Below are 15443 nucleotides of genomic sequence, written 5' to 3'. Positions count from 1 at the left end.
TTATTTTATTTTTGAGACAGAGAAAGAAACAGAGTGCAAGAGGGGAAGGGGCAGAGAGAGAGGGAGACACAGAATCCAAAGCAAGCTCCAGGTTCTGAGCTGTCAGCACAGAGCCCGACATGGGGATCCAACACACAGACCTCGAGATAATGACTTGAGCTGAAGTCAGGCGCCCAACTGACTAAGCCACCCAGGCTCCCCTAAATTTTTAACTTTTTTTTTAATGTTTGTTTATTTTTGAGAGAGAAAGAGAGACAGAGTGCAAGTGGGGGAGGGGCAGAGAGCGAGGGAGACACAGAATCAGAAGCAGGCTCCAGGCTTCCAGCTGTTAGCAGAACCTGATGCAGAGCTCGGACTCACAAACTGAGATCATGAGCTGAGCTGAGCTGCGCTGAAGTAGGACGCTTAACTGACAAAGTCACCCAGGCGTCCGGAGATTTCTTTCTTTTTTTTTTTTTTAATGTTTATTTATTTTTTTGAGAGACAGACAGAGTGTGAGCAGGGGAGGGGCAGAGAGACAGGGAGACACAGAATCCGAAGCAGGCTCCAGGCTCTGAGCTGTCAGCACAGAGCCTGACGTGGGGCTCGAACCCACAAGCTGTGAGATCATGACCTGAGCCAAAGTCAGACGCTTAACTGACTGAGCCACCCAGGCGCCCCCCACCCCCGAGAATTATTTCTTAAACAGAGTACCCAGCAAAGACACAAAGCTATTCTTGTAATCCTTTCTTCCCCCTTCTGTATTTGTACCTCACACCTCATTAGATGACAGAGATAATCAAATATACTTGCTTTTCTTCTTGAAATTTTTTCCTAACTATAAAGGCATATAGACTCACTGTACAATTTGGGGAAATAAAAATAAAGTTAATAATAATATTAATAATAAAAGCTAATGTTTATTTAGAGTGCCAATTTTCTACCAGGCATGTTGCAAACATCTGATGTGTGCGGACATGTAACCCTCACAGCAACTTTAGGTTACAAACATTCTATCATTGTCATTCTACAGATGATAAAAGTGAGGCACAGAGGTATTAAGTAACTTCCCCAAAGTTTTACAGCCAACAAATAATGGAGTAGGGATTTGAACTCAGGCAGTGTGGTCCCAGAGTCCACGGTCTTCACACTCTTTTCTACTGTCACTGATCAAGTTTTGGTGTCTAATGCAAATTATAAGGATAAAAAAATTAATTTAAAAATTGATAAATTCGACTAAATGTAAAGAGAACATACACTGTGCACCCCCCAAATCCCACTCCTATACCCTAAAGGAGAAATGTACACAGGAAAAAAAAATGTAATATTCACTGTAGCATTTTTTCTAAAACTGAAAAAAATGCAAACTCTCTTTTCATTAAAAACCTCAAAGCTGGAACAATTTTTCTTGCTATTATAATTTGGATAATAATATAATCAGATGTGAGCTAATGTGTCCCTCAAATATGCATTTATTTTATATTTTCCATAGTGGCCAACTACTATGGGCAGCATTGTCTCTTGTTTTGGAGATAAGTGTCCTAACAATAAATCCTTGACGTATCCAAGGATAGATGTGGGATTTTAGCAGAATGTCAGGGATACAGCCAGAGACCAAGGCTTCATTCCTTTAATATTGGACTTCCTTGTCAAAACAATGTAACCCAAAGTATTTTCTAGCAGTAATTCTGATGCTTCTATCTTAAAGCACCAAAGATTAAGAAATTTCAAAATTTTTTAAAGCTTCCAAAGGAAATACTATAATGTGAAGCTGCAGAAAGTTAGAACAATTAGCAAATTTACTATTTTACAATTGTGTTAAGTACATCTTAACTCCAGTAAGCACTTGGGCTGTGGTTAGAGGCATGACCTGGATCCCGGAGATGAAATACTTGGTGGATGAAGTTCAAATATAGTCTGTTTACCCATGGACATAAGTGGCCTTAATCAAAGCAAAACACCTTTTTAAAATGTTGATTTTAAAAACAGAAGTGTAAATAAAACTGTGATTTATGAACCTGCTAATGCCATTCTCTGCTGTAGACTTCAGAAAGATCGAGTCTTTGGCTGAGGTAAATAGAGCAAGAGTGCAGACCTGTTAAAGCAGTAATAGGTGCCCTTATTAAAACTCCACTTCCATTAGGAGTTACAAATTGTTTTCCTTCTTTTCAGGCTTTAAAGAATGCGTTCCAGAAGCAGTGACACAGAGGGCTCAGCCCCAAAGCAGTTTCCAAGACATAGTAAAGGCCATGGTTTCCAAGGGCCTGAGGACATGAAGCAGAGGCAGCAAGACAAAGACCCCACCAGTGAGTCGGAGGCAATTCTTCCCTGTCCTAAGTCACATGGTGGTATCGGTCACCAAGGAGAGGACCTCTCAAGAGATGATCTATTATTTCTTCTGAGCATTCTGGAAGGAGAACTACAGGTCAGCTGGCTTACAATTATCCCTACATTCAAGGAGAAGGCTGCTTGTGAATTTGGTGTGTATGCTGCCACGGAAATAGATGATCTGTGGTTCATACCTGTATGTACATGAAAGAAAGTACACATACATATAATTCTCTTCTGCCAACAGGAAGGGCAATTAATCCTACGTAAAAGGGCTCTCATTATGACATGCAATTGGCAAGCAACACATGAAAGATCACATCCTTTGCCCGTGCTGCTCATGAGCTTCAGTGCACAGGCATGTATGAATAATACCAGACGACTTCTGGATTGCTTTAAATAACAAAAGGCACTTTTATACCCCATGTGAACTGGCTCCTAGACTTGCCCTAGCATTATTAACCTGCATAAAAAATTAAAAACAGCTACTATACATATAGGAGAATCTTACTTCTTACCCTTGAAAATGTTACATGTCAGCCCATAGAAAGAGTATCACGTTATCTGCTTGTCAAACAGTAAAAAATGTTGAGTCTCCCCCATGTTGCACAGTGATCACTTCTCAAATATTATTAATGTATAATTAGATTATAAGAAGGATGAAGGGACATAGTTTTGCTACCTTTTGTAAAAGGCAATATAAACAAATATGATTTGTTTATATTCGGAATAGAAGAAAAAAGCACTCAATTCTCACAAGAGATCACTTTCAGAGACTGCTGGTAGATAAAGCAAGCTTTCTGAAATGCCTTTTGTTCCTACAGGCTCGAGATGAAGTCATAGGCATTTTAAAGGCTGAAAAAATGGACTTGGCTTTGCTGGAAGCTCAGTATGGGTTTGTCACTCCAAAAAAGGTGTTAGAGGCTCTCCAGCGAGATGCTTTTCTAGCAAAATCTGCCCCTTGGCAGGAGGACATCTATGAAAAACCAATGAATGAGGTATGTATCACATCGGGGTGTGCACCTGGAAGGTGGAAAAGTTCACTAGCCAGCCAAGCACTAGGCCTGGCAGGTGAGCATGACATATAATTCTTTTTTGATTATTTACAGTTTTGTGTTCTAACACACTTAAAATCTTCCAAACTAGATAAATACTACATGTTCTACAGGAAAGAAAAGGAGAATAAATCATACAGGATGTTTCCAGTAGGTTTGTTCCCTGACATGAGACTGAAAGCTGACAAATGCAAGAGAATTTCTCTCTCTCTCTCACACACACACTCACATAGAGACACAAACACCCAGACACACACACACACACACACACACACACACACACACACACGGGATGGCACTTGTGGGGACTTGAAGGCTATACAGGCTATAATAAAAAACAGATAAGGCTCAAGCACAGAGGTTAATTTCTTTGAAAACACTGAGGTATTATGTCATAGAAATTCTGAGCATGAATGGAAATGATCTGAAGAACTGTCCAAGAAATGGAGTTTTAGAAAGCATGTATTTTAGATGAGTGCTATCCTCTTTTTCCTTCAAAAGTTTAATAACAGCAAAGATCTTCCCCTATCAAGAGTGCCCAGCAATGACAATGGCAAAGAGGAAAAGTCCCAACATGGCCACCACTACATGAAGATGTGGTCCTGCTTGCTCTTTTCCTTGCTGACATTTCTAAAACTCTTTGGCATCCTTATTTTATTCTTCTATTTTCCTCCGAGACCTCAATGGAAAATTTCATAATTTTTCATTTTTATAAAAGGGAAACAACTAGGAGCATGAGTTAAGGCTGGAGAGAGTGAAAGCAAGTTTTGGACAAATTTCCCCCACATAAGCTCTGGCAACCTACCTCAGGACTGACCTCCAATGTCCTTGCTATTCTTGTCTTGGGTGTCTCATGAGAGGAGACTACTGTCTTGCCAAATTGTGAAGGAGTTTGGTCATGTGGATTTGCTTCTCTGAGGGGTGAAGGTGAGACCACCCAAAGTCTGTTGACTTGCACTTTAATCCAGATTTGAGAAAGAGGAGCTGAAGCTTCATTCAAGTCAAGAGTGTTAAAACCGTATCCTGGCTCCCAACATAGTGACTGTGAAACAGCATTGGGCACAAATTCCCCAACCCATATAAGCGCAAATGCAAACTGATGATCGCTGAAAATATCCTTAAAAAACTCCAAAAATGGGACAACCCCTCAATACTTCAGTGTGAAATGAATGGAATGATTCCAAACTTACACCGAAATGACTAGGAAAAGCTTTAGTTTCAAAATAATTCTATTAAACACATGCAAAGTTGGAAATAACCTGACTCTCTACAAATGCTTGTCCCTGAAAGTTATCTATAATTTAGCCCTTTACAAATCCAACTGTATTTGATTACTCCCACAACACATACACATACATACTCCCCTATGTATACACACTTCTCACATTCTCACTTCCATGATTTGCCCACTTTTCTTCTCTTGCCTTCTACTGCTGCCTTATAGGTTTCTCCCTCCTCAGTTATCAGTCTATCCATCATCCCTTGAAGCCCACATAAGTCTAGTTACCCAACAGTTCAGTTGTCTGCCCTCTTGTTCTGTCGAGGACGTAATGAGGCAAGGGGAAGTATCCAGAGAATAAACAATACAGGGGAATTTTAAGTAGGATTCCCTAGACAGCTTTCTCACCAAGACCATCCATGGCTGTACCTGAATTATTGCAGAATAAGGATCTGCATGCTGAATAATTATTCTTCTTTCGCTTTTTCCCATCCTGGGGTGTTAACATCCCATGACCTTTTATTTTCTTCACAACGCTCTTTTTGAAAAATGTAACAATCTTAACCAAACTAAAGGGGATTCATCTATTCTTAAGGCAAAATTGCTTAGAAGAACTCACTGCTCTCAGTTACATCACATGGTAGGAACAATGACTTAAGATGAAAGACTGGTAGAGGCATGTGAGCTAGAAGAACAGGAATGGAGTGACAGGGTAGCTGGGCTGTCAAGAGAAAGAGAAGACATAGGAACTCAGAGTCTATAACACTTTTTACCTCCTATTCCTTTCCAGACTAGGGTTCTATATTAGAAGTTCCCTTAAAAAAAAGATATTGAAGTTAATTGCCTAACATAGTCTTAGTTCTTCCAAAAAAGATATCAAGAAAAATATATTTTGGATTTATCAGGGTACTGTAATAAAATAATCTGCATATCTTGTTAGCAACACCTTAGGACAGTTCTTAAACTACTTGTTTTAAGCAACTGTATAATTTAGCTTTTAAATTTCATTTTATTCTTTTATTTAATATTTACTGAAGAGTTGGGTTCCTGGATGGCTCAGTCGGTTAAGCATTTGACTCTTCATATTGGCTCAGGTCACGATCTCACAGTTCATGATTTTGAGCCTCATGTTTCAGCTCCATGCGCTGAAAGCATGGAGCCTGCTTGGGATTCTGTCTCTCCCTCTCTTTGCCCCACCTCCACTCATGTGTCCTCTCTCACTCTCTCAAAATAAATAAATAAACTTAAAAAAATTTTACTGAAGAGTTGACGTATAAAAATAGTTGTGCTTTTTGTCTTTGGCATATTTAATGTCTAAGAGAGTGACAGAAAGTAAGTATACAACTATATATAATATTGATTTCTATGGTGAAAACCACAAAGCACTATCAGAGAGTATAATGGAAGATCAAATTAAGATAGAAGAATCAGGCAACCCAAGATCCAGAGGAAGAGTATGAATTAGTCATGTAGAACATAAAGAAATTCCATTTCAGTATCATTGTGGACTACATATCCTTTGAAATTAGATTACTAAAAAGTACAGAAAAATGTTAAATTAACTAACATACTCTTCAACACATGGATGGGCTTACATGAAAGTAAAAAGCTTACTTAGAAGCAGAAATTCTGAAGCCAGGAACTGAAAGGGAAATTTTCATTGACTGACTAGCTTTTGGCTCCAGATATTTTGAAACTTTCTTCTTTCAATCCATAAACTTCCAGTGCTGGGAACCAAAGGACATATTCATTTTGGGATATAATCTTTGGCCTTTCATCTTTATTTGACAATGGCTGGGTGAGGCGGCACAGTGGCCAATAAATTTCTGGAAGCCTTTCCTATGCCAAGATGTCTAGCAACAGCTTGACTATACATAAAAGTGACTGTGAAACCAAATGAATTTCCTGTTAGTAAGACCCCCAAAACATCCAGTCCTTCCAAAACTACCTGACATGAAAAGAAGCATGATGGAGGCTTAAGTAAAAATGGTAAAAAGCCAAAGGTCTTTAAAATATATATTTTTTAATTTAAGTATAGTTGGCATACAATGTTACAATAGTTTCTGTTGCACAACAGAGTGATTCAAAATCTCCTTACGTTATACTATGCTCACCACAAGTGTAGCTACCATTTGCCACCATACAACACTATTGCCATATCATTGATTGTATTTCCTATGTTGTGCCTTTTATTCCCATCCCTTATCCATTCCATAACTGGAAGCCTGTATCTCCCATCCCTCTTCACCCATTTTGCCTATCCCCCTACCACGCTTTCCTCTGGCAACCATCAGTTTATTCTGTTTTTATAGGTTTGATTCTGCTTTTTGTTATTCATTTGCTTTGTTTTTTAGATTTCACATATGAGTGAAATCATAAAGTATTTGTCTTTCTCAGTCTGACTTATTCTCCTTAGCATAATACCCTACAGGTCCATCTATACTGTTGTAAAGGATGAAAATCTCAGCACTTTTTATGGCTGCATAATATTCCATTGTATATTATATATACAACACCTTCTTTATCCATTTTATCTCTCAATAGACACTTAGGCTGCTTCCATATCTTTGCTACAAAGAATAGTAAACAATACTGCAATAAACATAGGGGTGCATATATTCTCCCGAATTAGTTTTCCCAGTAATGGAAATATTGGATCACATGGTATTTCAATTTATAATTTCTTGAGAAAGATCCACGCTGTATTCCACAGTGTCTGTACCAATTTACATTCCCACCAGCAGTGTACGAGACATCCTCCTCAACAGTTGTTATTCTTGTCTTTTTGATTTTAGCCATTCTGACAGGTGTAAAGTGATCGCTCATTGTGGTTTTGATTTGCATTTCCCAGTTGATTAGTGATGTTGAGCATCATTTCATGTGTCTCTGGGCCATTTCAATGGCTTCTTTGGAAAAATGTCTATTCAGGTCCTCTGCTTATTTTTCAATGTGATTGACTTTTGGGGGGGGTGTTGAGTTGTATATTTTGAATATTCACCCCTTATCAAATATCATTTGTAAATATTTTCTCCCATTCAGTAGGCTGCCTTCCTGTTTTGTTCATGCTTTCCTTCACTGTGCAAAAGCTTTTTATTTTGATGTAATCCCAATAGTTTATTTTGCTTTTGTTTCCCTTGCCTTAAAAGACATATCTAGAAAAATGTTGCTACAGCTGATGTCAAAAAATTACTGCCTGTGTTCCCTTCTAGGGGTTTTATGGTTTCAGGTCTCACACTTAGGTGTTTAATTCATTTTGAGTTGTGTGTGTGTGTGTGTGTGTGTGTGTGTGTTGTATACATGTGTATGGTGTTAGAAAGTGGTTTAGTTTCATTCTTTTGCATATATGTCTCCAGTTTTCCCAACACTATATGTTGAAGAGACTGTCTTTTCCCCATTGTCTGTTATTGCCTCCTTTGTCATACATTAACTGACCCTATAAGTTTCGGTATATTTCTGGGATCTCTATTCTGTTCACTGATCTATTACATCTATGTTTGTGCCTGTCGTACTATACTGTTTTGATTACTACAGCTTTGTAGTATATCTTGAAATCTGAAATTATATCTCCAGCTTTGTTCTTCTTTCTCTGAATTGCTGTGGTTATTTGGGGTCTTTTGTGGTTCCATAAATATTTTAGAATTATTTATTCTAGTTCTGTGAAAAATGCTATTGAGATTTTGACAAGGATGGCTTTGATAGTATAAACATTTTAACGATATTAATTCTTACAATACATAAGCATGAAATATTTTTCCATTTGTGTCATCTTCAATTTCTTTCATCAAAGTTTTATAGTTTTCAGATACAGGTCTTTCACTTCCTTCGTTAAGTTTATTCCTAAGTATTTTATTTTATTTTTTGGTGCCATAGCAAATTAAGTTGTTTTCTTTTTCTTTTTTTTTTTTCAAATAAAATTTATTTATTTATTTTGAGAGAGGGGAGGGGCAGACAGAGGGGGAGAAAGAGAGATCTCAAGCTCTCTATCTCTGTGCACTGTCAGCACAGAGCCTAATATGGAGCTCAAACTCATGAACTGCAAGATCATGACCTGAACCAAAATCAAGAGTCGGATGCTTAACCAACTGAGCTACCCAGGTACTCCCAGACATCCATATTTTTAAAAAATATTTTTTAAATTCAGGAATAGAATTTAGTGATTCATTACTTACATATAACACCCAATGCTCATCCCAACAAGTGCCCTCCTTAATGCCCATCACCCATTTAGCCCATCCCCCCGCACAATGCCCCGCCAACAAACCCTCAGTTTGTTCTCTGTATTTAAGAGTCTCTTATGGTTTGTCTTCCTCTCTGTTTTTATCTTATTTTTGCTTCCCTTTCCCTACGTTCATCTGATTTGTTTTTTTTTAAATTCCACATGAGTGAAATCATATGATATTTGTCTTTCTCCGACTTATTTCACTTAGCATAATACACTCTAGTTCCATCCACGTTGTTGTAAATGGCAAAATTTCATTCTTTTGGATCACTAATATTACATTGTATGTATGTATATATGTATATATGTATAGGTATATATATATACACACACATATACCCCACATCTTCTTTATCCATTCATCAGTCGATGGACATCTGGGCTCTTTCCATACTTTGTCAATAGTGCTGTTATAAACACTGGGGTGCATGTGATCCTTAGAATCAGCATTTTTGTATCCTTTGGGTAAATACCTAGTAATGCAATTGCTGAATTATAGGGTAGTTCTATTTTTAATTTTTTGATGACCCCCCCCATACTGTTTTCCAGAGTGTCTGCACCAGTTTGCATTCCCACCAGCAGTGCAAAGGGGTTCCTCTTTCTCCACATCCTTGCCAACATCTGTTGTTGCAGGAGTTGTTAATTTTAGCCATTCTGACAGGTATGAGGTGGCATCTCATTGTGGCTTTGATTTCTATTTCCCTGATGAGTGATGTTGAGCATCTCTTCATGTGTCTGTTAGCCATCTGGATGTCTTCTTTGGAAAAGTGTCTGTTCCTGTCTTTGGCCCATTTATTCATTGGGTTATTTGTTCTTTGGGTGTTGAGTTTGATATGCTCTTTATAGATTTTGGATACTAACCCTCTATCTGATATGTCATTTGCAAACATCTTCTCCAATTCCGTCGGTTGCCTTTTAATTTTGCTGATTGTTTCCTTTGCTGTGAAGAAGCTTTTTATCTTGATCAGATCCCAATAGTTCATTTTTGCTTTTGTTTCCCTTGCCTCTGGAGAGACAGACATCCATATGTTTAATAAACTCTCAGGGTGATTCATCTGATGCAGGTGGTCAGCCTGCCACACTTTGAAAAATACTGCCATTGTTGAACCTCCTTTAGAAGTAAGCTTTAAGTTTTGGGTGCCTTGCTGGGCTAGGGGTAGGACACAATATCAAGGAAGCTAAAATGATAAGCAGAAAGCTTGCCATTGCACAGTAAACATTAAAGAGCCACCTTTTCAATCATTCTGCCCTGGGCATTCCCTGAAATGATGGATAAGTCTTCCTGTTTCTTCTCCAGGCATTATTCAACCTGCAAGTAGGGATAAAGAAAAAAAGTGGCAATGGTTCTCTAGTAGTCCCTTAGTACTTAATGATGTACCACCTTATACTGCTCCTAATTGTTTCATGTGTGTGTCTTATCTTTCAAGTAGGAGTATACCCACTGAGACTTCAAACTTCTCTTGTATTCCCCATAGCAACTACCACAGTACTTTAGTACATATAGCATTAATAGGCACTTAAAAAACACTTCCTGCCTTGAGAAAATTGTGGCACTGGAATTGATCTTAGAAGTCCAACCTCTTAATGTATAAATGAAGAACCTGAAGTACAAAAAGGTTAGGTGGCTTGGCTAAACTCACACACACACAGGTAATGGGAAATGTAATGAATTCAGGGAGGATGAGGTCCATCATGTGATCTGTCAGGTATGTATTAGAAACTGAATTGAAAACAACTGGCTATTTCCCAAGAGGCATTCTAGGCATGGAGAAATTAAGGCACAGAATAAAACTTCAACTGTAAGCTAAAAGGCCTCTGGAATCAGTGACTCTTTTCTTTGGGAGCTTTTGCTCTGTAAGGTCACTACTTGATAGCTTTGCAATTACTCCTATTGCAAATATAAGCTGCTTAGTGGCTGCACTGAACAGCATGTAGTAATGCCCATCACCCACTTTCCCCTCCCTCCCACCCCCATCAACCCTTAGTTTATTCTCAGTTTAATGTTTTTCTAAGTCAACTGACAACTTTCCTAAAGTAAGGCTGATCCTATCACTATTTCACTCTCAAATTCGAAAAGCATTTAATTTGAATTTCCTTTACAATCCACTGTAATGTTTGGAGAACTGTAAGAAATTTTCAGAGGGCTATTGTGGCTTGAGACCTGGGACAAATGAGCACTACAACCTGCCTCTCAGAAGATGGTCATTAGTTAACAGTGACTCTGCCAGCAGGCAATACAAGTTAGCAATTTCAGCTTCCACAAAAGTACTGGTTATATTTATTAAAAACCATCAACACCTGTTTGGCATAATGAAGTATTCTGTGAGTGTGTGTGTGTTAAAGCACCTCATAAACCTATATTAGAAAACTAGACAACCAGCCTAAGCGTTTATAGGTCCGAGGGAATTAGTTGGGTTCTATATGCTGGTACACCTTTGTTCTATTCTTTTTCTGAAATAACTTGACCATTTTGTGCCTTGGATTCTAGTCATGTATGTGCTTTTTAAAGATATACAATTTAAACTGGCTTCAAATTCAGAGTCACAATTCTTCAATATTTTACAATAAAGGCAGAGGGCAAAATCAAATAATACTACCAACTATAGCACCTGCTATTTAATCTAGAAAGTCACATGCTTTCTAAACTATATATACATTTTTCTCTTTTCTTTCTTTTTTTTTTCTTTTTTTTTTTTTTTTAGAGACAGCGAGTGAGTAGGGGAAAGGGGCAGAGGGAGAGAGAGAGAATCTTAAGCAAGCTCCATGGTCAACGCAGAGCCTGACATGGGCTTGATCCTACTACTCTAGGATCATGACCTGAGCCAAAATCCAGAGCTGGACGCTTAATTGAGTGAGCCACCCAGGCACCCCCCAAACCACATTCTTAATTGGATCTTAATTTATCACTGGCTAAAGATCCTGAGCCACTTCTGTTTTAATCAGTCTCCTCTCCTCATGTTTTTTGTTTTTTGTTTCTTGATTCCTTGCTTGCTTGTTTTGTTTTCAATCTTTAAACATATATCATTTTACACCTATTATAAGCAAGGCATTGTTAGATCCTAAGAATTTTTTAAAAAATTTTAATTCCAGTATAGTTAACATACAGTGCTATATTAGTTTCAAGTGTATAATACAGTTACCCAACAGTTCCATATATTATTCAGAGCTCATCAAGACAAGTGTAATCCTAATCCCCTTCACCTATTCCACTCATCCCTCCCCCCAACCACCTTCCCTCTGGTAACCCTATCTTTGTTCTCTTAAAAGTCTGTTTCTTGGTTTGTCTCTTTTTATTTTTTCTTTTTTAAATTTGTTCTTTTTCTTAAATTCCACATGAGTGAAATCATACCATATTTGTCTTTCTCCTACTAACTTATTTTGCTTAGCATTATATTTTCTAGATCTATCCATGTTGTTGCAAATGGAAAGATTTCATTCTTTTTGATGTAGATGCTAAGAATTTTTAAAAAATTCAACGTAGGCCCTGTGTTTAGTGAGTTCACAGTCTAGTAGGGAAGATAAACACATAAATCAGGCATAGGGTGATCATTTTATAACAGAGCTATAAGTAGGCCACAGAAACCAGAGAGGACTTGGTGTTAACATCTGTTCACATTAACACTACATAACCAACACAGAATTGATTAACAAGAATTCTTAAAATATGTAAACACCTTGAAGCAAAATTCAGTGAATAATGGACCACGGGATCCAACAGGCCTACTAAAGGGAGGGAGGGCTGGGGCAGGAGAGCAGCTAGGCTGCTTCAGAATCAAACATTATCTAAGGATTTCTTTACTTTACATCATTCCTCTGACAAAGTTTTTCCGGAGAGAGGAGGAAGTGTCAGAAAATGGGTTTGGGTAAATTATTCTGATATCTACAGAGGCACCAGTTATTCTGTCTGAGAAAAAACAAAAAACTATGACAGTAAAAAGATTACATTTGTGTTGAAATGCATCAAAAAGTATCAGTTAACAACAGTAATGATAAAAACCAAACAAAAATATCAGAAACCCATTGCCAAATTAATTAGTCAAAACTTAGACATTTCTAAAAGAGTGAATGAAAGATGGCAGTATTATGAAGGATTTACAGTTAACACATTATAAATGCATTTTCTTTTTGTAGTTGGACAAAGTCATGGAAAAACATAAAGAATCTCATAGACGAATCCTGGAACAGCTTTTAATGGCAGAAAAATCTCACAGGCAAACCATATTGGAGTTGGAGGAAGAAAAGAGAAAACATAAAGAATACATGGAGAAGAGTGATGAATTCATAAGCTTACTAGAACAGGAATGTGAAAGGTAAGGCCTCTTTGGACAAGACAAAGATCCACTCTACAAACTCTTACGACCTCTCACTATGGAGTTGGCATTTATACCAGGGATACAGGAATACAAGATGCATAGGACACAGCTTCTGCTCTGAAAGGTCTCACAGTCTAGAGTGAGGAAAGGGATATGTTTAAAGATAATTTCAATACAATGCAAGGATAGCCAGCTATGATAAAAACTGTGGAAACATAAATGCTGGACACCTAATTCTGCAATGGAGTGCCCTGTGAAAGCTGCACAGAGGAGGTAACAGGGGTCTAGTCCTATGTAAACAAGAATGGAAACTATAGACCAGGGAAGGGCAGAAATAAGTATCACAGCATAGAGGTAAGAAAATCGTATGAAAAGAGGGAACTCAAGCTTTCTGGAAACATGGCTACAGCACAAGGTGTAATTTCAGGATGAGAAAAGCAAAGGCTAGCCACAAGCAGTTGGATTTTATATTGTTGGCAAGAAGGCATAAATAACAAACTGTGAGAAGAATGAGTTGATCAGGTATGCTTTCTTAAAGAGCCATTGAGGCAATATGGAGTAAAGATAAGAACTTTAGACTGGGGGAAGATTTATATTCCCATGGTTATTGGGTTAGAGACATCAGGGTGTGAACAAGAAATATTTATGACGTATAGTCAATACTAATGAATGACTAATGAGACTGGAGAGCAGAGGAAGACATACACAGAGTTTTTTTTTTTTTTTTAATGTTTACTTATTTATTTAGAGAGAGAGGAAGAGTGTGTGCACGTGCACACAGTGGGGGAGAAGAAGAGAGAGAGGGAGAGAGAGAATCCCAAGCAGGCTCTGTGCTCAGCGTGGAGCCCCAGGTGGGGCTCGATCTCACAACGTTGAGATCACGACCTGAGCTGATATCAAGAGTCTGACTTAATTGACTGAGCCACCCAGGTGCCCTGAAATATAGGGAGTTTTGAGAAACACTCCTGGCTATTCACCAAGGTACAAAATATAGAAATGGTGCACAGGTTTTTGTTGTTGCAGGATTTTGGTGAAGGAGATTGTTCAAAAGTTTGAATGAGCAGTCAAATAGCACCAAATAATACAAAAAAGGAGAAGAAAATGTCCCAGGATTGGCAACCAGGAAGACAGGAAAACTTAATGAGCCCTTTTAATAAAGTGAAGGCAGAAGCCAAATCACAATGCTTTAAAGGACAGATAAATAAGACATCAGAATGTAGAAGCTTAAAGTGTGAACTATTATTTTGAGAAGTTTGGCTGCAAAAAAGGAGATTGGTTGGTAAAAATTTTATAACCATATGAAGGGCAGATTATTTTGATCCATTTTGCCCGTCTGTTCTGAGCCACCTTAGAAAGTATGAGCCTCCATTTGAAATGGAAAGGACAATTAAGGCTCTATATTAATAATACAAAGATAGGAAATAACCAATCTTTGCAATGTCAAGTTTTTACTGAACTGTCCTTTCACTTTAGTTATTCCATGTGTACTTCACGATGCTGTATTCTAACAATGACAGAAAAATATAATTACTTATGAGCTCTCTATTCTAAAATACTAATAGTCTCAGCTACTTTATCTAACTACTTACAATTCATATTTTAGCTAGGTAAATGAAGTTACACAATAGCTAGGTTAATGGCAAACTTCCATTTCTTTTCAGTGCACATCATGGTAGACACTTGGTCAGATTCCCAGAGAATCCATGGCCCTCACACCCATTCACTTCTTTCCACATTCATCAGGTTTGTTTCCTACTCACTACCTAGAAGGGGGTCTTGTAACCTTGCCCCTTATGCACTTGAAATATCTTGAAGGAAAGATAAAAGGAGCACGGAGAAGTCTGGCACCAAGGGAAGATTTGACTCAGACATTACAATATGAGATGTGTTATTCAATGAGACAATATTATATTAAATATTATTTCGAACCCCTGTGGTTTGGCACCCGTGGCCTCATTTGGCCTCCACACTTATTTGGCACTAACTTGCTGAACACAGACACTTCCTTTCATCTTTCATTTTTATGAAAATGTACTGAGCATGGTTGAAGTGCTGTCTGCCATAGAACATAGAGGCACTGCTTGCTCCTGCCCAGGGGGCTTCCCACATTAACAGAGAAGGCAAGATGATGCAGATTTAGGGTAGGACTGTGCAGGGCTGTCTGAGGTACGGTTTTAAAATTCACTGTTGTATCTCAAGTATCTTCTGGTGGAAGGCTTAGGAGAAGTTTTAACACTGCAATTTTGGGAGGCAGATGATGAAGATTATTTAAACCACAAGAGAACAAAGAGAACAACACTGAGAAATGGGAACAAAAATTCAGTGGGAAT

At 38.0% G+C, this 15443-nt stretch overlaps 2 protein-coding genes across 5 annotated transcripts in view; one reads left to right on the top strand and one right to left on the bottom strand.

Annotated features, from left to right (window-relative positions):
- The window catches only part of CMSS1 (cms1 ribosomal small subunit homolog), a 381393-nt gene that overhangs the window by 257484 nt on the left and 108466 nt on the right, over nucleotides 1-15443 (bottom strand). The gene's annotated exons all lie outside the window — the stretch shown is intronic.
- Nucleotides 1-15443, top strand: part of FILIP1L (filamin A interacting protein 1 like) — a 301055-nt gene that overhangs the window by 185147 nt on the left and 100465 nt on the right. For both annotated transcript variants that reach the window (XM_045501767.1, XM_045501768.1), the window contains exons 2-4: nucleotides 2152-2404; nucleotides 3132-3305; nucleotides 12932-13110. In XM_045501767.1, the coding sequence (XP_045357723.1) occupies nucleotides 2162-2404; nucleotides 3132-3305; nucleotides 12932-13110 (596 nt within the window). In that variant the 5' untranslated portion in view covers nucleotides 2152-2161. The remainder of the gene's footprint in view (nucleotides 1-2151; nucleotides 2405-3131; nucleotides 3306-12931; nucleotides 13111-15443) is intronic.

The sequence above is a fragment of the Leopardus geoffroyi genome, chromosome C2 (assembly GCF_018350155.1).
Source record: "Leopardus geoffroyi isolate Oge1 chromosome C2, O.geoffroyi_Oge1_pat1.0, whole genome shotgun sequence".
Taxonomy (NCBI): Eukaryota; Metazoa; Chordata; class Mammalia; order Carnivora; family Felidae; genus Leopardus; species Leopardus geoffroyi.
This window is presented reverse-complemented; position numbering and strand designations above follow the sequence as displayed.